Source organism: Dermacentor variabilis, chromosome 5 (genome assembly GCF_050947875.1).
Source record: "Dermacentor variabilis isolate Ectoservices chromosome 5, ASM5094787v1, whole genome shotgun sequence".
Lineage (NCBI taxonomy): Eukaryota > Metazoa > Arthropoda > Arachnida > Ixodida > Ixodidae > Dermacentor > Dermacentor variabilis.
In genome coordinates, this window is record NC_134572.1 from 28,338,581 (window position 1) to 28,364,554 (window position 25,974).

The 25,974-nt window shown below is 45.6% G+C and overlaps 1 protein-coding gene across 1 annotated transcript; it reads right to left on the reverse strand.

Annotated features, from left to right (window-relative positions):
• Positions 1–1,027: 1,027 nt before the first annotated feature.
• LOC142582384 (flavin-containing monooxygenase 5-like) lies at positions 1,028–25,330 on the reverse strand. Its single transcript, XM_075692038.1, has 3 exons — positions 24,291–25,330; positions 7,942–8,235; positions 1,028–5,936 (listed from the first exon to the last, which is right to left on the reverse strand). Exons 1-3 carry the CDS (start codon positions 24,621–24,623, stop codon positions 4,791–4,793), a joined length of 1,773 nt encoding a protein of 590 aa, XP_075548153.1. The 5' UTR covers positions 24,624–25,330; the 3' UTR covers positions 1,028–4,790.
• Between the last annotated feature and the right edge of the window lie 644 nt (positions 25,331–25,974).

Here is a 25,974-nt window from a genome sequence, read left to right on the forward strand (position 1 = left end):
TTCGCTGGAACAAATCCTCTGTGCTCTTGTGTCAGGGAAGCGGCGACTGAGCGTTTCTGGCAGGTGGACCGAATCAAAATGCAAGCAGCGGCCAGTGCGTGGTCTCCTTCCTGAAGACACCGAAAAAAAAGGAGACCGTTTTTTTCCTTTCCAGGGCTCGTCTAGATAAGGCAGCTGGCCAGCAACATACGCCCTGTCACCGCTTCCCTGATACAAAGAGCGCACGGAATTCGCTCCAGAGAAGACGACCGAGCGTCTAACCTGTGTGCAACGTGTACTGAGCGCAGTGCGCTGCATGCGAAGAACCCGTTTGCGATCCGGTTGCGCCATTGGTTGGAGCAACGAAGTCACATCTTTCAAGAGTGCTCTTGTGCAATCGGACCCTGCAGTAGTAGCGTGGGACAATTAAGGAACTTCCGTGGCAGCGGAGAACGCGCCGAATGTTAAGTGTCGGCTGTAAGTGTCGCCGCTGTGTTGGTTGCGAAGATCTGCACAACAAACTTGCAAGTAATAGTTGAGGGTATTCCACGTCCCATATCTAGCAAAATGCGATGCTGGGCCACTTGGTGCATAGTTGACCGTATTTGTGGCCCAAAAGGTTAGAAAAGGAACGAAGAAACGGACAGAAAGGACGTTCTTTCTGTCCGTTTCTTCTTTCGTTTCCTAGCCTTTTGGGTCACAAACATCGTCTCATATCTACACGTGCCCTGTTAAACACGTCACGTTAATTGACTTTACATTAATTTTTACCATCTGCTATTTTTCAACCTGCTTACACATAAGCCAAGGATCGACATTTGGGCGAGTTGGTTACTGGTTGAACATCTTGAAGGGGCAGCGCAAAAAGACGATGACAGAAGGCAGGAACACACAGGACACACAGGAACACACAGGAACACACACAGGACACACAGGAACACGCAGGAACACACAGTCCTGTGTGTTCCTGTCTTCTGTCATCGTCTTTTTGCGCTGCCCCTTCAAGATGTTCAACATAAGCCAAAGCATTCACGAATACGAGAGTTCGCATTCCACAACCCTTTAGAACGGCGACTTTGGAGTCGTAAATGACACCCCTCACTTTCTGCTCAGCAGAAGAACACTACAGTTGCTGAGACAGGTGCGGCTTAGACGGTGCCATTCATTTACGCTTCTTTATCGAAAAAGAAGTTGTACAATCTTCGTACGCATGCTCACACATTTGTGCGGAAACGCTATCCACAAGCACTTCAACGCAATAACGTATCTCCGTATTCGTTATCGGCTTTCTCCATATTATCTTCCGTTATCTTTGTATACCTGACCAAATAACACGGAAAGCCCTTAAAATGTAATCCCAATGTGAGTGCGTAGCCAAACAAATATGTTGTGAAGGCATGAAGTAATGTCCGGCAGTCAGGGCTTTCTCGAAAATTTCTAAAATGAGCTGCAGCAGTGACTCAATCAGAAGACATAGGCATTAACCGCATGAGTATCCTCTTTTCTTTCTTTACCAGGCAGAGAACGATAATATAAGGACGGGTCACACCCTAACATTACGACAAATACACCTATTTAATCTCAACAAATATATTAAGGCTGTAAGGTTCCAAAATGAGTGGCTGCGAAATAATTGCATGTTTTCAATAGCGCCAGCGTGAAATTCCCACCAGAAGCGTTCCGATCACATCATGTACATGATCACATCATACAGGAGTTAGCGCAGCGGGACTTGTTCGCACAAACAATAAAAAGTTACACAATTCACCTAACACTTAGAACAAATTTCTAGCCCGTTGCTTTCGTAAATATTCTTCAGAAGATAGTTATTCATTTCTAATCGTCATCCCATGGTTTTTGTTTTTATCGCATAATGGGTCCTACATTGTACTTACTTTATAACGTGAGCATAAAGTGATATCAACACAGCCACTCCCAGCTTTTCGCCAGTTAACTGATGATTTCTCAACAGCCTGTCTGGGCTTTGCTAACTTTGGTCCGTGTATACATACTCCGTAAGACGTCAAGACATGCAATTATAATAATAATGATAGTAATAAATAATAATCTTAAGACGTGATCCCGCCGTATCCCGTTCTGCCTCCGGCCCCATATTTCTTACGCCATATGGCACACACTACCTAAACATACGTATGCCTGTTCACCTTTAAATATTGCGTTAACTCTGACGTGTCTTAACAGGGGTACGCTACTGGCCTTCTATGCTAGCCTTCATTCAGGTGCCCCTTAGGGGAGTACGCTTCTGCTGAAAAAGCCTCTGACAAAAGGAATTGCGGGGATGCAGTGGCGGAGCGGTGCTTAACGATTTTGTGCTTGAAATTTAGTTGATACCGAGTGCTTCTCATGCGTGTAGGTTTCACACTCCTGAGAATGCCCGCTAAGGGCCGTATTCTTCAATTTTTGTTACAAGTACGCCAGCCGCTTTTACTTTGATACTCTGTCTCACGAGCATTTTCTATGACCTTTAAAAACAACGGTAGAGATTCGCAATCTCAATTGGCTCCACTGCGTAAGCTCGCACAATGAAGGCAATAGTGCTCACGGATTCGAAACCCTGGCGGATTTCAATCACCGTCAATTTCAAATTTGTGACAAACGCGCTAATCAAGGCTCTATTCGTTTGCCATAGGTGCGTGAATGTCAGGCACTTATTTGTACGACAAGAACAGGCAAGTATCGTCAGTAGGCGAAGTGCTACGGGAATGAATGTATTTACTAAGTGCCACCTGTTTGGGATACACGATGGTGGACGAGCGTAAAGCATGAGATCAAACGTTGCTCTGGACACGGTTTTCGCTATATGACGGGTCTGCGCATCAGTTTCCTAAAATTTCTATTGAAGGTCCTTTCTTTTCGCTTTCCTTTCCTGTTTTCACAATCGTTAAGCGCACTTCTCCGCACCAGAGCAATTGTGAGACACCAAATAGCAACACTGCCCACTCCAAGACATCACAGCTGCAGCGCTTTCCGAAAAAAAAAAAAGAAAAAATAGGCGGTGCATTCTTCCTTCGGTGATAATTCCCGACGTTATTTCGATTAGCAATCTATCGTATGATGGGGGTGTAATTGGTGATGATACGTTTTACATACTATGATGATTATTGAAAGAGTGGCACCCAGTGGCACACGCAGTAGCGCCTAACCAGCGGCACATATCCGATGCTAGGAAGTGCGCTAGGAAGTGAGCGCTTCGCCTATGGGCGACAAGAACTCGCACGCGTGCTATTCGCAAGTGACCCGAGTTGGCGTGAAAGGAAAACGCAAGTACCTGAAAGTGCACCAACTATCCTAAGAATGGTAATCGCACTAAGCACCCAAGACGCTCAAGTGAGCCTTCGTATGGCCTGCGTGAAAACACTGCTGCTTCTGCCGTATGCTTTGGAGCCAAGGGGCTAACGATGCTTATGCAAAAAAAGCACTTCAGAAAAAAATGAAAACTTAAACAATACTTGCCTACTTTCCCAAATTTCACATGAAATTTACAAATTAGGTAAAGTTCTACAATTTTGCAAATTTGATGTCATGTATTACAAAAAAAATACAGCTTCGCGAAAAAGTTTCGAAGGCATTGAGAGATGTGTAAGTGCGAAATTAGACAAAATGTATTCAAAAAGTAAGTTGTGGCAAGAAGCCCTACAACAGTGGGGTGTTCGCTTCAAGGTAGTTTATTCATTATACTTAGTAAAGAAGGCGAAACTGGTGTCAGCAAAGTCGCTCAAATATTCATTCTGGTCTAGTAACAGAATTCAGCGTGTCAGACTTTGCTGCGCCAAGTTTGCTACTGCTTCTGTGCTGTGCGTACAGCGTAATCATCGTTAATAAAGCTCGTATGTATGCCACAAAAGGTGTGTGCTCATGGCAAAGTTTTCTTAAAGATCACCGTCCCAGCATTCCGCACAGATGGTTAACCCGCGAAGATGAAACGCGTGGCCCCTGTTTTTATCAATGGGTTAATCCCGACGGTTCATTAAACGACAGCTTGGTAGGTTGCCAGATCCTCGGTAAGCAGTTTCCGCTGGTGCTCGGCTGCACGAGCCCGCTCTTGTGCCCGGGCTGCAGCATCGGCACTGCGTAGACGAGTTCGTTCCAGGTTCTGCTCGCGGCGTTGCTCATCGAAAACTGCCTGCTCCTCAGGAGTACGTATGACGCCTAGCCTACCCATTTCGGAGCCAAAGAGAAATCGCTGCGCGCGCGCTCGGCTGCGACGGAGAGCGACGACTTCCTTATTGGCGTAACCAATCGCGCGCCTCTCTTTCTCTTTTCTTCTTTTTTTTTTGCGCACGCGCATGGGGTTGCGCCGGAGGAGTTTCGGCGTACAGGTGACAGACGGACGGACGAATCGGCTTGCCATTTACGGTTTCGCTGTAAATGGCCTCCTTCTCCTGCCACCCCCCCCCCCCAATCCCGCATATGGAATTATCACAAATTTTAAATTCCCGGGTTGGCAGGTATACTTAAACAGTACCTGCATAAGATCAGCTGTGAGGTGCCTTGTTTGGTGAAAGAAAATAAATGGCCATGGATAAATTTTAATCACCGGAAGAACACTTAAACATTCAGAAAAAGAATAGTAAAGGTAGACCACGTCACCAGCCCACTTAGGCTCTTCAGCATCTGAATAGTAACGTTAGAGACGATGCGCTGAACCCATGGTAGCACCGGTGTGTGAAGGTTCTATTCATCCGCTTCATGCACGACATTTGTTCTGTTCTGGCGCGGTTTTCTCATTCTCGTCTTTTACACAGCTGCTCGATCGATCTACATGCACCAACCTCAAGGTACGTCGTCTGTCACATCGTCATACGTGACAAAACATTTAAATAACTTTTCACATCGGGCTTCAGTGACTGCTTCTTCTGCGTCCGCAGTGTCTCGCTTAGTGACCAAGCAAGTTGTACAACAAATGCCAGGCACCTAAGCAAGAGCAATCGTAGCACCTTGACTCTGAGTCCAGCCGCCACGAAAGAGAGTGCCATGGCAGCCACCTTCAGGTCAACCACCGTCGTCTTGGTCTTCAATGCGTCCCAGCGTTTCGGCTTGAGCCATGACAATTTCCTCGTTTCAAGGCCCAGCCTGTAGTTCTCCCAAAAGTCAAGTATCTGCTGCCGGGCGCGGGCCCACGTTCCGGGACCGTGCAGCCGATACTGGTATGGCAGGCACGGCCCGAACATGCACGCCCACGCCAAAACCGGGTCGGTCAGAAGAAGTCGGCCCAGCCGCGGCTTGCAGCCCACAAGCTCGGCCATTTCGTCCATGTAATCTATCCAGTCCACTTGCCTGGCGTGCCGGCTACCAGGTATATAACGCTCGCGGACGTGCATTTCCCGGCGGTCCACGTCATCTTCCATAGCCTGGGAGGCGGGAAGCGCATAACGCCCCGCAAACACCCCCGCCGCCCACCTGCTTTGTATTTCGGAAATCGGGAATAAGCTGCCTTCTGGCTGCACGGCTCCTATAAAGGCCAGCGTTCCTTTTTTCATCAGCGACGGAAAGACATACTTGTAAAGGCGCACGCGGTTGTCGCGGATTGGCAGTACGGAGTCGTCGATGAACGGGAAATGTGCCGTGTACCCGGTGGCTAGGATGACCACGTCGACAACGGTGGCGACCTTAGGGTCATCTTCGAAGATGACTCCATCCTCTGTAAAGCAGCGCACGTCACCTTTGACCACAACCGTTCCATTTAGTATCTTGGAAGGAAGCGTGTCGCTTATGGTGGCGTGCTGGCCGTGGATGCGATGTCGCGCGGCCAGGTTGTAGTGGGCGTGGTCGAAGCGCTGGTTGGCTTCGCGTTCGCACACGCTGCACACGATCGAGTACGGCAGCCAGTGAAAGATCCAGTTCCACGAGCGCCGCACGTTGACGACGTCGAAGGGCTCACCTCGCGAGGCCACTCGAGGGATGGTCCAACAGCCCCGCCTCGTGCTCACGTACACCTGCAACAGGTGACAGGGAACAGATGTAAATCGCTGCACGGTAACGTCCAAATGCGTGGAGGATTGTTTGATTGCTGGTGATTGTGGACGGCAGTTAGTTGAGCTAATTAGACATGCAGACGCGTGTGCCCCTATCTGCACGCCTAATATTTTTCTAACATGAGCCTTACTTTAAAGGGACACTAAAGCGAAACAATAAATCAGGTTAGACTAATGAAGCATTATTTGAGAACCCTGCAGGCAGTCATCTCAAAAAAAATTGTTTGGTTTTTAGACGGGAAAAATGAAGGTCCAAGTATCAGTATATGAATTTCGCCCCGAAACCCCAGCGCAGGTACGTCAACGTGACGTCAGGGATTTCAAAGTATGGTTTCGCATTTGGGCCGCGTTGGCTGAGTAAAGGTTCCCGAAACTTGCCATGTTTATTATTTGGTTCCTTTAGAACACAATGTAGTCAATCTGTACCGCTATATATAATTAGCAGGCCCTAGAAGTTACCATCAAAATCCAAGACGTCACAGCCCCCAGGTGCGGGAACTTGAGTAGGCGTCGCCACCGGTATTTCGTTCTTGCGCTTTTTCTGGCTTACCAAACGTCTTATCGTTGTTTTTTGTAAGAGTGGTGTTTTTGGTTTTGTAGAACGGCAATTTACTGATGCAGAAGAAATCATTTTTCACTTTAGTGTCCCTTTAAAGATCCTAATCCGCTGTATTACTAAGAGATTTAGTATTCTCCTGCATATACTGTGAGTGCCAGTATCCATACTAAGAGCACATACATACATACATACATACATACATACATACATACATACATACATACATACATACATACATACATACATACATACATACATACATACATACACACACACACATATACATACATACATACATACGTACATACATACATACATACATACATACATACATACATACATACATACATACATACATACATACATACATACATACATACATACATACATACATAGCTTCGTTTATGGAAACGCGCTTGACGGCATTTATCATTTAATTTCAATCCCGAAAGCTCATACTGAAAGCACTTTTACAGGAAAAGCCTCTCCTCCTCACCTTCATGGTTTCGCCACATGCCCTGCGTAATGCGTTCACACGTACCAGACGTGCCACGTGCACGTAAGTGGCAGAGCAAGCCGTTGAAAGCTGACCCAGTCTCAGGAAACTGGAGCCTCCAGCCAATTTTCAATCTATCGCCACTGGTAGGTAAGACGGCGTGCCGATCTAAAACTTTACAGCAACTAAGTGGAACTTGTGTTTACACCTATGACAGCCTGAAAGAGCGTGTGGTAAAATCTTAGAGCCGATAATTACTCACATTTTTTTAATGACTGTACATGGGGTGGGCGAGTACAAAGGTTTCCAGGCGGCTGACTGCCTCGTCAGGGTTTTAAAAGATCGTAATGTATTGTGAAAGATTGACCGAATTCAGTGAGAACTCAGATTGCATTTAGAAATCATTCAGGCCTTTTAGTGATACAGCTTCCATGTAATGCATAGGCAAAGTTTCCTTTTTTCCCATCAGTTGCCTTCTGACAAAGACGCAACGTGCCCCCGACGCAACCAACAACTGACATCCCACCATCCTGCACCTACCTTTATTCTCACAGTGCCAAACATCAGAAATTCAAGGCGCGGCAAGGCGTGGCAATGCGCGATACCGTAGCAGTTAGGAAGGCCCCAGATATTTTTGAGCACATGAGGTTTTTTAACCTGCACTAAAGCTTGATGCGCGAGCGTTTTTTTTTTTTTTTTTGCGTTCCGTCCCAACCAGTGGATTTGTTCGGTGGTGACATTAGAGTAAGGAGTCCACTGAATGTGCAGCAGGACGGGGGTTTCGCTATAAGCGTTCACGTACACAGCAGCCAGGCGCTGCACGCTAACGGTTGACTAGCCCTTAACCAAAGACGACGCTGCAACGCGGTGCGACGCGATCAAGTGCTCACTGGACAACCCATTGCACTTACAGCGTCCGCAATGGCGCTCAACTCAACGGCCACGTCACAACCGGAGTTTCCAAGTCCAACGACCAAAACCTTCGCACCGAAGAACCCGATGGGCCGCTTGTAGTCCCTGACGTGCATCACGCGACCTCGGAACCGGTCCCGAAGGCCAGGAAACTCGGTCGTGACGGGCGTGTGATCGTAACCCGTGCACACCATGACGGCGTCGAACGTATCCACAACGGTCGTGTCTTCCTCCAGGTCGTGCACCACCAGCTCCCACTGCCCCGTGTGACCGTGGTCAGGCGTCGGATTTACCTACAACAGCAAGAAAACGTCTTAATTATTCAATTCTTGAAAAGACAATGTATGCCCCAAACATGCGCTTCAACACCACACTTCATTGTGTTCTTTGTAGTGACACATGCTGATCCCACTCACATTCTCTTATAGTACATGAAATGTACCAATCACGTTCTTAGTGTACATTATCTTATTGTGCTGTTGTATAGTCACGTGCCATCTACCTCTCTCTTTCCCTGGCTTTCCCATTTCCCCTTCCCTGATGAGGAGGAGAAGGCTAGAGACACCCGCTTCCTGCCGACCTCTAATCTTTTTTTCTATATTAAAGCGTCTATCTCTCTGATGGTGACACGAAAAGAAAGGCACTGAATTGATCAAAATCTTTATTCAGTCCTGCTAGTCGTTCTTTCCGCCATGATAAAGGCAAGAAGTGTTTCAAAAACAAAGCTTTCTAGAGACATATTAAAGCGGCGCCTGGAGAGGATTTGTAAAATAAGAAAAAATAACACACTGCGAGTATTCCCTCCAGGATTGCGGCGCTCTCAGAGGAGTTCTTAACGAGCCCAGCCAACATGCGGGCTCTTAAGGTGCGACAGATTACAGCATACGCAGCGTCGGCCAGACATGCCAGCAACATCGTTTCTTTGAGGAAACCAAATGACGCGATAAGCGATAGTGCCACAGCAAAAGCATCAAGAGCCCACCGAAACTCTGTCGGCAAATGACAGCGCCTAAAAAAGAAGGGACAAATGCAGAAGAGACATACAGAGTGCTCATTTTCAATTGGTCTTTATTTCTCAGAGGACACAAATTTATAGTTGACAAAACAAAAAAGCAAAACAGTCAACACTTTGCGCAGAAATAGCTTTCCTTGTTTTTTTCTTCACGCTCTTACTTGACGATCATGAATAACCAACTAGCCTGAATTTCGGCTCAAGTGAAACTCTGTCATTAGGTTATTTGAGGCTAGAGTGCGGGTTGTGTTGGCCATAAACACGTCTGATAAACACGTACAGTCGAAGCACACGAGCACGTAGTGACGTCGTTCGTTTCACTCCCATTGTCACCGCGTTGCGAGACTTACGACAACGACGACGTCATTCTAGGGGCAGGAAATCCTGCCCCTTTAATGCCATGTTCACCATGTTGACGGGTGTGATATACTGAATGTTTGTAAACTGTCTATAAGCATATTTTCATTTTGCTCTCTATTCCGCATATTAACCGAAACGTTGTCAATAGAACGTTGCAAGTGTCCGGCTGTGCTGTGCTTTTCCGTACCGTGCCTTTCGACTAGACGAGCTTGGACAAGACATGAAAAGAGATGTTGTAACATTTTGATTCTTAATACTTAATACTTAGGAATTTAATTTGTAGCTGAAATATGAACAGATTGAGTGCAACTCTCGTTCATTCGGCAAAGCAGTGCGAACGCACTTTTCGATAGCTTCTTTTACAATATGATGATGGCGATGATTTTTGTTGGCATCACCTACGAACCGTGGTAGCGAAAATAGTCACCTAGCGTGCTTGAGCTAAACTATATTATACCCATGCGAATCGGCCTACCATTTTGCCTACATCTCAGTCACCTTTTCTTTATTCGTTAAAACCTATATCTTCGCATGGTACAGTTACTTATGCTTGTAACGACTGTGCTTCTGTCAATTTCTTCCCTACCTGTTCTTTTTTTTTTCACCAATACTCGAAACGTCTCTCGCTTATCTCGACTGCTGACCAGTTAAGGCTTTCATCTACTTTGAATTCCAGCGCTCCTGGAAAAGTGGGCGTTCCCTACGAGTCTTGCTGTGTGAATATATTGACATTCCAGCACGATCTGCTCAGTCGTTTCCGGACATTTGCTGCCGTAAACACACGCCTCATTTTGATGCGAACATTCGCTCCGTTATGTGTTCGTCCTCAAGCTGCCAGCTCAGGCCTCATATAGCAAAGGGCTGCTCTGTCTGCTAGAACGTCGCCGCCACTAGCGAACACAAGTTACTGCAATAAACAAACCACATAAAATTACCTGTGGTCTCTTAGCCGCAAGCAATGAACTAAAACACCATCATCACTGAAAACACTAAAAAGACAAGGACGAGGGCTACTATCAACTTGTGTTGATACATGAGGCACCCCTTGGGTGTAATTACGTACTACTTCAAGGAACATACCCGCACCTCGTTACGCCATCGCGGCACTGATATAAAAATCAAGCTTGTCGAATTAAATCGCACTCGGAAGTATGAAGGCTTGTGGACGTGCCTCGCTGATCCGAAGCTAATAAATTGTTCTTACCCGGTTCACAGCAGCGCTCGTTCTTTACTATTGTGTATTTGCGTCTGCCCACCACTTTGCGCAAATTTTTCATATTTTAAATGTCATAATAACCAGTCTAACAGTCATTCCTTTTAAAGAACATAAGATTAAAACGTCTTTGACAAGGATAGGCCCACTTATCGAAACCTCGACAAGCCTGCGAGGGGCATATCACTTCTTTCATTATTTTCTTTATTTGCGACATGTTTTGACCTAGCAGCCTGTAGTAATCCTCGATTTTTGATGAATTATATAAGGTAACCTGGGGTGATTATGTTGCGACTCTGATGAGCTAATGAAGCTCGCAGAATAAGTTGGCAGGTAGTGACTGCTACACGCAAAAGAAAACCCCGAAAATATGGAAATGTCCGGCACCGTCACGAGGCATTTCTGGCCAGTGCTTTTCAACACAATAGCTTACGTAAGCTTATTAAAACCTACGCCTATTCATTGTGGCCGCAAGAGTCCCCTTGCCCCCCTCCCCTAATCCAAGGCCAAAATAATTCATCTTACAATGCGGCTAACGTTGGTCCCGTCAAGAAACGCGATTACCGGTGAACATCATGCGCCGCTGCTAGCCCAGCTTCACTATATATATAGGCCTTGAAACTGTGTGCTCTCGCATCCTTGAGCTGCATCCATTGTTTTGGGGACGATGGCTGAAGAAAAATTATCAATCACGCACGTTGGCACGTGCAACCGAACGACCTCGACTACAATTGACATTCGCCATAAAGAAAGAATGCGCTTGGGAGCGGACGTAAAAGTATTGCAACATTATGCCCGTTTGCGTTCTGCGTGACGGACAATTTGTCACCAAAGAACGTTGTTACCGCTGCTGTTTATTAGGTGGTAGCAAGACAACGAATTATCTCTACAAAATGAACTAATTATACCTAAAACAACACCAAACGAAATGAAATTCTGAACTTGGGCAAAAACAAGCGTTTACTTTTTCCTCTGTTTTCACTTTTTTTCTCTTTTAATCGAGTATCATTTCTTGTACCCTCTATGAAAGGCCGCATAATGGCGCCTTAGATTTTTCGAACACCGGAGCATCACAGTTCACCATTCGCCAATAAACAAGGCTTTCAACGATTAAGTTGACGAAGAATTATGCTATGGTAGACGTTGCAGGCATGCATTACATATTGATCGATGTTCAAGGCAGATCTATTCGCCACCAACGGTGAGACAAGCGCTAATTTTCGTAGAACCATATTGGAAGCACGCAGAGAAACTGACGTTCGGCGTTACTTTTTTTTTTTTTTTTTTGCAGCGTGTGAGACAAGCTTTTTTGGGAAGATAATACGCTGCACGATTATTACGGGGAATGCCGATGAATTTGGAAACAGCGAGCACGAAAGTTACGCTAGTTTAACGAATCTAGTCAATAGACCAGCCCTCGCAAAGTGCCAGTGCAAAGTCATTTGCGGGCTTCCCGTGACGCTCTTGCTCGCTAATAGGAAACAGTGAATCAATCAGGGCAAGAAAGAAACCAAAAATCGCGTCTGTATCTGGAATCACTGGAGACACAAAAAACACGTCACACGCTTAATCGAAATGAGGGAACCCTCCCCCCGTCATACACGCGCTGCTTACGTCACGTTCTAAAGCATACATAAGCTTCCATGAACCTTCCGTCATCCCATTGTGAACAAGGCTTCCGTAGCGAAGCCGAAACGTCTTTTAGATTTTTTTTTTTCCTTTTTTAGCACTTCTATGTTGGTCGGTGTCCTCCGTTTTATTTCTTCAGTGAATCAATCCAGGCGTTGAACTACCATTATGGGAACGGCGTCTTGCAACTGCTTCCTCTACCGCCACGGTGAGTTTATGGCCGTGGCGTTCTACTTCTGTTTACGAGGTCGATGGTCCCATTTCTGGGTGAGATGGTCACCTTTTCAAGAGATTGTAAAAAAAAAAGAAGGAGAAGGGGGGGGGGGCTGGAGGGGGACTTTCTGATCTAGGCTTACGTGCACTACAAAGAGCGTAAGGTTGTCGAATCAATCCGTAGCCCTCCACCACGGCCTCTCCCATAACACACGTGCAGCATGGGGGCAGTAAACCCCATGAATGAATCGAGTCTTTTCTCTATCTCTATTAACGACTGGTATAATGCTATATTATCTGCAACCCCATTGCTCTTTCCTCAGATTGTAAGAACGCTGGCATCATGCGTCCAAATGCAAATAAATAAAATGCCAATTTGAATTTTTTTTACGCTAAGGTAATTGTACAAACGCCCAAACAATTTGAACACCATGGCTGATGGTAAGCGGTTGTATCGGATCTGTGTTTAACAAAAAATATCAGGACACAAAAAAGCGTTCAAATTTTAGCCATCAGAATTGTCTTTAAGAATTATAGAAGTCATTAGTTTGTCCCTTGCAAAGAAAAGCGTCCAAGGGGGGACACTGGAAGATTAGGGTGAGAAATTAAGATTAAAAATGTTTCACAGTGTATTTTTTTCTACAACAGGTGAGCTTCGGCACTCAACAAAATGTTTAAAAACACAATGTTAACTATAAATAGTCAACTACCTATTTCAGCCGTACTACGTCTTTTATGAGTAGGTCATATTAACGTCATATTAACGAGTGCAGAACGGACAGAATAATTTTTCCCCACGCACTATTCCAGAATGGAATCGCTCATAGGACATTGTTAGCTCCTAACAATGATTTTTTCCTCCCTGCTGTAAACGCTTTTTTTTCTTTCTCTTAATCTCCTGTTTGGCTCTTGCCATTTCATTAAAATTAAATTCTGGAGTTTAACGTGCCAAAGTTAAGATATGATTATGAGGCACGCCGTAGTGGCGGATTCAAGATTAATTTTGACCACCTAGGGTTCTTTAAGGTGCACCCAATGCACGGTACACGGCTTTCTCGCACTTCGCCCCCACCGAAATGTGGCCACCGTAGCTGAAATTTGATCACGCGCTCTTGGGCTTAGCAGTGCGATGCCAAAGCCACTTCACCGCCACGGAGGGTTGTTATTTGATAAGAAACGTGAAGATCTTCAAGAGCGTACTAAAAATTTAAAAGAGGTACAGTGGTAACGTCCATTTCCTACCTGTACATTTCCTACGATTTCATCGTCTACAATGTGTAACGCGCACCCCCCCCCCCCCCCCGCCCCTCGTATCCGCTTTTGGTAATGCCTTGTTGGCACTACGGGTACTTTGATAAATATATGAGTGATAAAATAGCAAAGTAAATTTATTTATTTATTTATTTATTTATTTTTATTTATTTATTTAAATAAACAAATATTTTTATTATTTGGCCGCCCAAACGTCGAGTCGCGCTATGCACATGTGTGCATTTGAACAGCTCAAGGTACATTCGAGTTCCTGGTTGCGTGACCATGCCACAAAAGAAAAAAATTCTTGCTGTCGCCCCAGTACTTTTGCTCCTAGTTGTACATAGCGATATCGTCTGGAGATTATCATAAAAGACTTTAGTCCTGTAATGAATATAATTAGGATTGTGATGATGATAATGACATACTGAGTGGTCCGGAAAGCTATCTCCACCCCGCTAAGTATAACAAAGAAAAAGAGTGCGAACTTCAAAATTTTTTTAGGCACGTTTTAAAATGTTGCTGAATTAATTAAGGACAGAACAGGTCATATTTCGTACATGTTTCCAGCGCGTTTTATGATCATGATCATCGTCATCGTCAGTTAGGTTTATGTCCACAGCAGGACGAAGGCCTCTCCCCGCGATCTCCAGTTACCCTTGTCCTACGTCAACCGATCCCAACTAGCGCCTGGAAATTTCCTAATTTGATCGCCCCACCTAGTCTTATGCCGTCCTCGACTGCGCTTCCCTTCTCTCGGCAGCCATTCGGTCCACTGGTTATCTACCCTACGCATTACAGGACCTGCTCAGCTCCATTTTTTTTTCTCTTAATGTTCATTAGAATATCGGCTACCCCGGTTGCTCTCTGATCCACACCGCTCACTTTCTGTCTCTTAACGTTACGCCTAACATTCTTCGTTCCATCGCCCTTTGCGCGGTCCTTACCTTGTTCTCAAGCTTCTTTTTCAGTCTCCAAGTTTCTGCCCCATATATTAGCATCGGTAAAATGCACTCACATTCACACAAATAACATTCACAGACGTCTACATATGATTGACCCAGACGGTAAATTCTGTTTGCCCCCGAAGCTTACACGGAGCAAAACATCATTGCTACACAGGATTCGGCTCGGCGTTGCTTTCACCCGTCGCTACGCACACCTCATCGGCCAATCGAACAGCCCTGATTGTGTACACTGCCAGATGCCCGAAACACTGCAACACGTACTGTGCGACTGCCCAGCATATATGCTGGAGCGAAGGACGTTAAACAGTTTCTTAGCCAGCGTTGGCAGGCAACTACTGTCGGAGGAAGCTATCCTCGGCCCATGGCCTGACACTGCAATTTCAATGCGTGCAACAAAAGTATTGTTGAAGTTCCTGCAGGACACCAAGCTCGACGAGCGGCTCTAGCGAGGCAACTGTCTCATGTACATAAGCACTCACCACTTCTCTTATCATCATCATCCATTCCAATACTTTCACTCCCCTTCCCTCTTCCCCAGTGCAGAGTAGCAGACTAGAGCGCACTAGCTCAGGTCGACCTCTCTGTCTTTCCTATCAATAAATTCTATTCATTCATAAAATGCACTGATTGTACATTCTTTTCAATGATAATGGTAAACTTCCAGTCAGAATTTAACAATGTCTGCCGTATGCGCTCCAAGCCATTTTTATTCTTCTGTAAATTTCCTTCTCATGATCAGAGTACCCTATGGGTAATTGACCTAGGTAAACGTACTCCTTCACAGACTCTAGAAGCTGGCTGGCGAACCTGAGCTCTTTTCCCCTTGCCCGGCTATTCATCATTATCTTTGCGTTCTTCATATTAATCTTCAACTCCACTCTTACTCTCTATCTGTTAAGGTCCCCAATCATTTGTTGTAAGTCGTCCTCAGTCTTGCCGAACAGGACAATGTCATCTGCAAACCAAAGGCTGCTGAGATATTCGCCGTTGATCCTCACCCCTAAGCTTTCCCAGTTTAACAGCTTGAATACTTCATCCAAGGACGCAGTGAATATCATTGTAGAGATTCGGTCTCCTTGTGTGACCCCATTCTTTATAGGTAGCTTCCTACTTTTCTTATGGAGAATTAAGGTAGCTGTGTAATCTCAGCAGATACTTTCGAAGATATTTACGTAAGTGTCCTGTACTCCTTGATTACGTAATGCCTCTGTGGCTGCTGGTACCTTCACTGAATCAAATGCCTTTTTCGTAATCTATTACATATACCATATACATATACATATACCATATATATAATCCATATACAGAGGCTGATTGTACTCTGCGGATTTCTCGATTACTTGATTGATGACATGAATGTGATCCATTGTAGAGTATCCCTTCCTGAAGCCAGTCCGTTCCTTTGGTTAATTGAAGTCCAGTGTTTTCCTTATTCGGTTGGAAATTATCTTGGTGAATATTTTATACAACACTGGAAGTAAGCTAACGGGCTTATAATTTTTCAATCCTTTAAAGTCTTCCTTCTTATGTATTAGCATAATGTTGGCATTCTTCAAGTTCTTTGGGACCCTTGAGGTCAATAGACAGTTCGTATAACGGGACGCCAGTTTTTCAAGCAATCTGATTCCTCCATCTTTGATTAAATCGAGTGCTTTTCCATCTGCTTGCCGTTTTGCCCCTCTTTATCTCTTGCAAGGTCCTACTAACTTCATCGCTAGTTATAGAAGGAGCCCCGGTAACCTGTTCATTACAACTTCGAATGTAGGTATCGTGGCTGCTCTGGGTACTGTACAGGTGAGTATAGAATGCTTCCACTACTTTTACTATATCTTCGAGATAGCTGATGACCTTGCCTTGTTTATCTTTCAATGCATACACCTCGGTTTCTCCTATGCCAAGTTTCCTCCTCACTGATTTCATGCTGCGTCCATATTTTACTGCTTCCTCAGTTTTTCTAACGTCATAATTTCGAATGTTTTTTATTTTCTCCTTGTGGATCGGTTTTGACAGTTCCGCGAATTCTGTCTGCTCTTTTGAGTTGGACACTTCCATTCTTTGTTCTTTCTTTATTAGGTCCTTTTTTACTTGGGAGAGCATGCCTACTGTTTGCTTTGGTGCCTTACCTCTCACTTCAACTGCTTTTTCTGAAGCCAACTTAGTTATGGTTTCATTCATTACTTCTATGTCAGCTTCATCTCTCTCTTCTAAGGTTGCCTATTTGTTTACAATTAGCAGCCTAAACTGGTCTGCTTTTACCCTTACTGCGTCTAGGTTGGCATGTTTCTTCTTGACCATTTTTTCTCCTCCTCCCTTCAAATTGAGGTGAATCCTAGACTTCACTAACCGATGATCACTGCGCTTTACCCTCCGTAACACTCCTACATCCTGCACTATGCTGTGATCGGCAGAAAGTACGAAATCTATTTAATTTCTTGTCTCACCAGCAGGGCTTTTCCAGGTCCACTTGCTGTTGCTACGCTTTCTGAAGAAGGTGTTCATTATTCGCAGCTTATTCCTGTCCGCGAATTCAACCAGCATCTTGCCTCTAGCGCTCCTAGAATCGACACCGTAGTTGCCAATTGCTTGTTTGCCAGCCTGAAGAAAAGAAATGAGCGCTACAAAGACGCGGACTAAAAGAGGAACATGTACGACGGACAGGCGCTTGTACGCCAGATTGCGCCTGTCATCGTACATGTTCTTCTTTTAGTCCACGTTTTTGCAGCGCTCATTTCTTTTCTTCAAGTATGTTAAACCAACTCGCCCACATCAAGCTTCTGCTCACCAGTCTGCCTTTTTCCCCACTTTTGCACTGAAGTCACCCGTGACTACAGTAGTTCAGCATCTTCATAAAGCTGATCTATTTTATCATCATCATGACTGGAGGTTGCAGCGTAAACTTGTACTACCTTTATTCTATACCTCTTAGCAAGTTTTATTACGACTACTGCTGCCATTAGGTTAATGCTGCAGAATGCGTCAATGTTGCCCGCTATGTCCTTAAGGATAAGGAATCCTACCCCGTATTGCTTCTTATCTGGGAGTCCACTATAGCAGATGACGTGGCCGTTAGTCAGCGCCGTATAAGTCTCACCAGTTCTAACCTCACTAATGCCAATGATATCCCAAACAATGCCAGATAGTTCCTCAAAGAGATCTGCTAAGCTAGCTTCAGTCGAGAGAGCTCAGGTGCTATACGTTGCAAGGGCCAGTTTCCATTAGTCTGTCCGAGTCCAGAGATTCTTAGCACCCTCTGCTGCATTACAGTTTTGACCGCCGCCTTGGTTAGGTGCTCTGCAGCTCCTAGGGACTGAGGGCCGTTGGTTGATCGAATGAGACATTTGGGAAGGAGTGACCTAATACTGCACCTGGGAGGCCAATTTCTTTTTTGGTGAGCAAGTGTCATGTGTTGAAGCTTAGTGGGTCTTCCTAGTTTGCGAGATAGCAGCTTGGGCTTGTTGGTTTTCCATCCTGGTGTTAACAGCGCAAAACGTAGACGGGGCACGAGCCGAGATGACACCACAAGCGCAGCGCTTGTGGTGTCGTCTTCTCGTCTCGTGTCCCGTCTATGTTTTGCGCTGTTAACACCAGGGTTCCTAATGTTGGTTGTGCCCGGATTAGTATAGCCCGACTAATTAGCAGAAGCCGCCATCAGAAATTTATTCATTTGCACCATTTATTCCATTCTGGTGAATCATGCTTTGGACAGTGACCAGCCTCGATCATGCGAGTTCACAATGTGCGCTGCAGCTGCCAATGAAGTTAATCTGTGAACTTCACTAACGACGCTGCTAATTTGTATGTATCACACACTTTATGATGTCCACTGCCATTAATCTGCTACCAAAAAAGAACATTTCTTTTTTTCGTGCACTTCCAGAAAAATTCTTTCGTATAAGATTGAACAGATCAAAAATGCTCAATTATGCATAGTCTCTAAGCTGGCAGCTGGCAAAAGGCTTTAGCTACAGTCATTGTATAATATCTGTCGCAAGGAGCTCGTACTGTTTGCCACATTAGGAAATTTATTTCACTATACTAACATTAGCTAGTTAATGGCACTTGTCGCCCGTTATGGTGGCTTTATAGCTACGGCGTTTTGCTTCTGGGCACAAGGTCACTGGTTCAATTTCCGACCATGGTGGTAGAATAAAAGAACACTAGTGCACCGTGCTTTGGGTGCACTTTAAAGGACGCCATGTTGTCAAAGTTAATCCTGAGCCCTCCTCTATACAGGTCTCTATTACCCAGTGGCAGATTTCGGGACTTATTTCGCTTATTAGCTTTTTGTGGCAATTTTAGAGAAGGCCTCGACGGCCTCTCGGCTAGGCTGTGGAGCTTAAATCTCAATTGCATAACGTCCATCACACTTCTCCTGGCCTCAGCGCTACTGCGACATAAACAAGAGTTGTATACTGAAAAAAAAATTGAAGAAGCGAGTAAGAGACACAGTGACTGTGAAACAAGACAAAGGGAAGCGAATGTAGAACACGCTAGACAAACAGCTGAGAAACGTGTAAACCCTCCACAAATGTTGTTGTTGTTGATTCTTCCTCCACAAGCGGGCCATTTGGTTACGCGTGTTGTATAGTGGAAATGCCTGTGGAGCCGTGCTCGCTCCGGCGTGTCCGTACATGACTAACGCCGACCTTCTTAAGATGCACTCACAAAACTAAAAGGCTTGTTTCTTAATACTGTTGTTTCTCGCTAATTCTTCAGTTAAGAGTGAGCAGGCCGTAAAACTCGCAGGATAACGCTTCGCGTGCTTCTTTACCTATTCCTCAGTCTGCGATCTGTTTTGCCTTAATCACCGGTGTGATACACAGGGTGGTTGGAATCGCGCACAACGGCGTAGATTGAGCAGGAGGCGAATGAAGAAGCAATTTTACGCCCGAAAAATAAATCTAGAAAGTAAAGCTGCGCGACAAAAGCCGGAAAACGCGTGACGTGGTGGAGAGACTCGTAGCGCCCGCAGCGAGGAGGTCATTGTCTCGTGGCGGAAAAGAAGCGCCGCGAGCGGGGGAACTCGCGCCGGGCGCTCAAGGAGAGGTGCAGCGCTCGCTGCCAAGCGGACGATAACTCGGTGCAGTTGGCGCAGGAGGCGTTGGGAGCGTAACGTGCAGCTCGCGCTATGTGAATGTCGGTCAGTCTCGCGATACAACGTGTTGGAGTCCAGAAAGCTGACACACACACACACGTGTGTGTGTGTGTGTGTGTGTGTGTGTGTGTGTGTGTGTGCGTGCGTGTGTGTGTGTGTGCGTGCGTGTGCGTGTGCGTGCGTGCGTGCGTGTGCGTGTGCGTGCGCGTGCGTGCGCGTGCGTGTGCGTGGGCGTGCGTGCGTGTGTGTGTGTGTGTGTGTGTGTGTGTGTGTGTGTGTGTGTGTGTGTGTGTGTGTGTGTGTGTGTGTGTGTGTGTGTGTGTGTGTGTGCGTGCGTGTGCGAGTGCGCGTGTGCGCGCGTGCGCGCGCGCGTGTGTGTGCGTGTGTGTGTGTGTGTGTGTGTGTGTGTGTGTGTGTGTGTGTGTGTGTGTGTGTGTGTGTGTGTGTGTGTGTGTGTGTGTGTGTGTGTGTGTGTGTGTGTGTGTGTGTGTGTGTACGGGCGCGTGCGTGCGTGCGCTAGTACAGCACCTATACCTTCAGCCACCGCCAGACGCCTCCCGCGTGGCACCCACGTCTCGATGAGCTATAATAATACTAGGCATCCCTCCACTCGGTTGCGATTTGACCCGGCGGTGAAAGTCCGTCAACCGACCTCCGACTACTGAACACCGGCTACCGCGACCCTTACAATATTGGGCGAACGACACGTGGAAAATTGTTCACTTAACACACACAAGCAAAGAAAGTGCGAAACAAGGGCGGAAAGCATTCGTATGAAATTTACAACGAATATGTTCACATTGCCTCATGTCCAGATCGTGGGCCCCGAGAATGCGAAGGATATTTTATTTATTTGCCTGTTATTGCGATATACGGTATGCTAAGCCGGTCATTTCGAAGGCGAGAAGTATGAAACGCTTCAATGATTTCTAAATTTAGTTTATTTTGAGTGCGAGTGAGAATAATACTGCTGGATAAAGGAGAGCTGCAGCCACATTTTATGACGTGAGCAAGAAGCTGACAGACTGTATTCGCGGCACTGCTTTGTGGAAACAAGACGGCAGAGCAGACGAAAAAGCGGCAAGCTAGCTGACTCAGTCACTGGGATCCCCGAAATTCATGCTGCGTAAAAATTAAAGTGGTAAATATGGGGCTTGTGTCTTTCAACCGCCGTACAAATGATAAGTAGTTCATGAAGTTTAATAATATTTAGCAAGTCTACGTTGAGATGTCACGCTGCGGTTTACTTTCATGTTTACCAGGGTTACTTTCGTAGCGCAATGAAAAAACGGAATGTGGAGAAACGACGAAATAAAGTGCTTACTCGTAACTGAAAAATTTATTGAAGAACGTTCACATATATATACATAGGAGTAATCACGCATTCGGAGACAAGCAAGGGATAAAAACCGAAAGGATATCAATAGTTCATTGTGATAAAAGACCTATGAATCTAAAGCCAGACATAGATACAAGTATGCTAATCATAGAGAAACGCGAAAACGCAGACAACTGTTAGCATGTGTGCATGTTTGACCTTTAATATAGAGGTTTCCTCACGATTGAGTATCTTTTATCCTTTTGGTATTTGTCCTTATCTTTACTCTCAATACGCAATTACTTCTACGTGTCTAAATGTGAAGCTTTTTTTTTTCAATAATTTCTGTAGTTTTAAGTAAACGCATTGTCCTACCGTTCTTCCGTTTTCCTTCTTTCTGTCGAGATAAATTTCGCCCAATATGAATGTCAACTAACTTAACCATCTTGCTGCGTTATTTTATTGTACCATGTGGTTGCATGCTAGCTACGCAACACTTTACTTTTCAGAGCACTTGAGTGTTTTACCTTTACGAATAGTTCGTTGACACGTGACTAGCAGCACAAAAGCAACTCCTAGGTTTTTAGCAATGGGAGTATAAATATATCTAGAGATTTTAGAACTATTTTTACTCGACGTGAGCAATTGCGTTTTTATATATATTTGCACCGTTATTTTGTATTTGTATTATACTGAAGATAGTACAATGGTAGAAATTACAGGCTGAATGAGGTTAACCATTCCCATATAACAAACTAGCGATAACAGAGTCAAATAAAATGAGAAAAGATAGGTATCTTCAACAAAACAAAACTCGGTGAAAGAAAAAGGGGCCAATTACACATAAATGCAAGTACTGCCCATCATCAAGCTGGACGAAGAGCTGCATTGAAATTATGAGCATACTCCTGCGTCAAATTTATTTTTAGACTAGCAAAGTAAGTGGCTGTGTCATGGGGTAAGGATTCATTATGCAAAAAAAGAGGTGAGGCGTGCAGACAGGACAAAAGAGTAGAGAAGTCCACTTCTCTACTCTTGTGTCTTCATAGGCAACAACACTTAATTTGTTGCTTAGTGGTTTTTTCATTGTTTTTGTATTTCTCGCTCCTTTTCCTTCCTTTTTTTCTTTTATGTATATATTTATTCCATGTCAGTAATTTTCTTTTTTTTTTTTACGAGCACCGTTTCCTGCCGCTGCTTTTATTATCTCCTTCGGAAACACGACAGCCCACGACCACCAGCGAAGCAGGTAACAGAGGACGCCGTGCACACAGCCGTCGACACGATGGCTGACACGCAGCCGTGTCACCGGCCTTGCGCGCAGCACTCCTTTATTCTCAATTCTACACACTCGCCGCTAACACATCCTTTGTCGTTGCCCCACCCACCCGCCTAATTACCCCTCTCCCCTTTAGGACAACCCAACCTATATATACTGTGTCGTGGAAAGTATATGTCGCTTTGAACAAGACAAGTCCATCTGTCGAAACATTGGCTCCCTCTTTTACATTGTTCTCGTATTGCGCATCGCCTTGAATTTCCATCTCCCGCCTTCCCCGTGTTTTCACTGAACCACTGAGTAATACTAAGTAAAACTGCTGCGCTCGTCCTACCTAGCGTTTGATTTTAACGGGATACGACATGTTTATTCAAATTATGTGCACAGCGCAGCCTTGACAATAGTAAGTTGTGTGATTACTCAATGCCGGACAAACGCTCAGACTCTTAATTGAGTTACGTGCGATTTTCATCAGATTTTATTCTTATTTCGTACGTTTTCAATACCGAGCTATAGCAAAAAAAGGAACTGATGGCGCTCGTCCGTGTCGTTTCTCCATGCTTGTCCCCGTCAAAACCGCGCTGTTCTATTTCAAATACGGCTCCAAAACAACACGCGGCATGGACGCGACACAACCACGCTTGAGCACTATATTATTTACAGTGTTATATAAGACCAAATTTCCGGGGGTTTGTAACTCCCTGTAGAAAAAAAAAAACATGCCCTTCGTGATCAAATACGAGTACAAACAAAGACGTATACATACATCTAAAGGACATACGTCATCACATAGGCAATTCGTTGCACTGAATGCAATTGCGTACGCAATTAATCAACCCCTCCAGTCATAAAGCGTATTTGTGTGCTGAGAGCATGAACGACTTTCGAAAGCCAAAGAAGTTCCGAGGTCGTGCACAGATAACCTGCGTTCTGCGGGTCATCCCCCTGTGGCGTCCTTGTACCTTTCTCGCTGCATGACTCCTTCAAACTACGCCCGAGCGCCCGGTACACAAAGAGTGCTTAGGTCGGCTACATTAGCGCGACCACGAAAAGTTGGGCACCATGTCCATGCGACACAAAATCTACAGTTGATAAAAGATACATTAGAATTATGAAGAGAACAGAGCAGAACGTACACACTCCGTTCTCGAAATAACTGCGGTGTGTTAGATAACTGTACATCAGTAACATGACTCTCGGTTGTCTGTTCTTTTAAATGGCGCCGCGTGTGCCCCAAAGGTGAAGGTAATTGACATAATTGCGGAAACAGTGCCGAAGTCACGCTTTAACGAAACGAAAGTTCTTAGTGATTCATTACTCTTCTTATAGTGCTCTAAAAACAATGCCCTTGAAACGACGCTAATTAGTTCCTGTATTTTCTCTATGTGATTTATTTATATTCTGTTGCGATTTACCTTGTCACCATGAGGTATGCTGAAATGTTATTCTTTGCCATCGATTTTCCATTTTGTTCAGCTAGCTTTTTTTTTCCTACGTACTCCTTTATTGGCATGCTTCTTTTACTTTCACTTGTCACCTATCATAAGTATTCGTGTACAGGAGGTCCCGATACAGTCATTGACCATAGAGCCTACTTTTGTACATTAAATACCTGTCACATTACCAAACCTCTCATAATACACCTTCTGATTCTGGTTCTACGCCACAGTCTCCTGGGCTATACAGGCATTCGCACAATGTACGCCGCATGTATGAAGCACCTGTTTGCCATCAATCAGTCAAGTCTGCTTACGCATAAATTCGTTACGAAGACGAGTGACAAAAATGCGTGCTTCGCTCGGAGATGAAATCACTTACGGGGGTTCACTTGTCGTGATTTCACCCTGAAAAACGTATCAATCAATTTATAACGCGGTATAGCCTACTTGTTTCCTTTAGGTTTCCCTTGTTAGGGAGCCTTCCTGCTAATTTCATGTCAATGACAGCTTCCCTTCTCCCCGTCAAAGTTGTTTCTCCCCAAGTCAAAACGCTCGTTTTCACGCCACTCACCCTAGTTACGGAGTGCAAGCAGCGTACATAGCTGCGCAAGCCGAAGGTGTCGGCGTAGTCATTCAGGTAGCGGGAAACGAGGTGGTGATGCATGTAGTTCGGGTACTGCGACGGTGGTGGGAAGTCGCTGAAGGCCGATAACTCCTTGCTAGTGTTGGTCGTGGTGGAGAACATGACAGAGGCGACACCGTCCACGTTATGCTCGCGGTAAGTCCACAGGCCGCCGAGGTCCTCGGTCTTCTCGAAACACACCGCCTCAAGACCTTCTTCGAGGCACGCCTTGAGAGCAGTCAGGCCGCTCGCCCCGGCGCCTATCACAGCCACGCGAACCATACTGGCCAGAGCCTGAGTCACTTACTTGGCGATACGAATATGGGTGTCTTGGCTTTCAGGGAGAGAGGAGGGGAGGATAAAAAAGAAAGGAGCTTCGCCAGATGTAGCCCTGCTTGACTACCCTGCACGGAGGGTAAGTGTACGGGAATAGGAGTTTTCAGAGGGATATAAACACTAGGCTTCGTCGCGGGGCAGTGACTCACTCTCTTGTCTTTCTTCAGCGTGTCCCTACGATCATAGCCGTAACTGTGCACTCTTTCAGCTAACTGTCTGGTGCGCAACTTGCACCGACGCCGACCAGAACACACGCACTTGATAAGAAATGCAAAAATTATTGGATATTTCTGCCACAAGGCACACACTTGAAATCACAGGAAAGTCCGTTCCGCATCAACGTGGATGTCGCCCAACGAGACGATGGTTGCGTAACTCACAGTCTTCGCACAAGCATGGCTCGCAGCAACATCTGCTATCTGCCTTAGTCTCGACGTGTGGGTGCTAAGACCACTCCAACTGCACGGAAGCTAGCAATGATTATTCCAGAACGAAAGTTATGCGTTGAATGGTCCATAACGCATTTAAAGGCACGTAGTGTGAGCCTACCAGTCTATCCACGAGACTTTAACGTATCAGTCCGCAGGCAGACAAAGCGACCGGACTGGAGACAGCCGAGAGGGGGCAACCCGCGTCCTTATGATACCTACGTAGCTTCGTCCAAACGCCGGCGCACTCAGCGTCGCTGCTTATAAACGGGGCGCTGGCGAAAGCCGCTTCTTGAATAAAATAGAAAATAACGAAAACCGCGACGAGCCATCCCAATGGTCGGCGAGGAGGAGGAATAATTGCGCTCTCCGACCGGCGTATTCGCATGTGTGCGAGGGCACGTGGACGACAATGCATATACGCGCGGGAAACGAACGCCTCGCGTGCGACTCGAGTGGTCTGTTATATGCGCGATTACTGACGCTCAGAACAAAGGAGTTGAGAGAAAACAAGGCGGCGTGCGCTTACGTCCCGCCGCAAGTAAGCGCACCGGTGGACAGAGAGTAAGAGAGAAGGTCGTCAACAGCCGCGAGGCCATCAAAAAAGTAAGAAGTGACAAGAAAGAACGCGAAAGAAAACGAGCGACGTGGAAAGAAGTCCTCATGGACAAGGCGGCCATGCGACAACAGCGAGGTAGTGGCTTCGAATTTCGTTTGTGGAGTAATGTACACTGTGGGCTCGATGTCAAGGCGGTGTCACAGAAGTTCCAGGGACGAAAGCCTTTCTTTTTTTGTACTTTTTATCCTTTCAATCAGCGTGACTGCCGGAAGCATACGACCATCTTCCACTTTATTTCGACTACGACTGC

What these genes read in the sequence shown, in the direction of transcription:
- LOC142582384 (XM_075692038.1), bottom strand. Translation starts at nt 24,623, where the DNA reads ATGGTTCGCGTGGCTGTGATAGGCGCCGGGGCGAGCGGCCTGACTGCT. An exon ending in GCTTGCACTCCGTAACTAGG is followed by an intron (nt 8,236 to 24,290) that starts GTGAGTGGCGTG and finishes TTGCTGTTGTAG; the next exon opens with GTAAATCCGACGCCTGACCA. An exon ending in TGAGCGCCATTGCGGACGCT is followed by an intron (nt 5,937 to 7,941) that starts GTAAGTGCAATG and finishes CACCTGTTGCAG; the next exon opens with GTGTACGTGAGCACGAGGCG.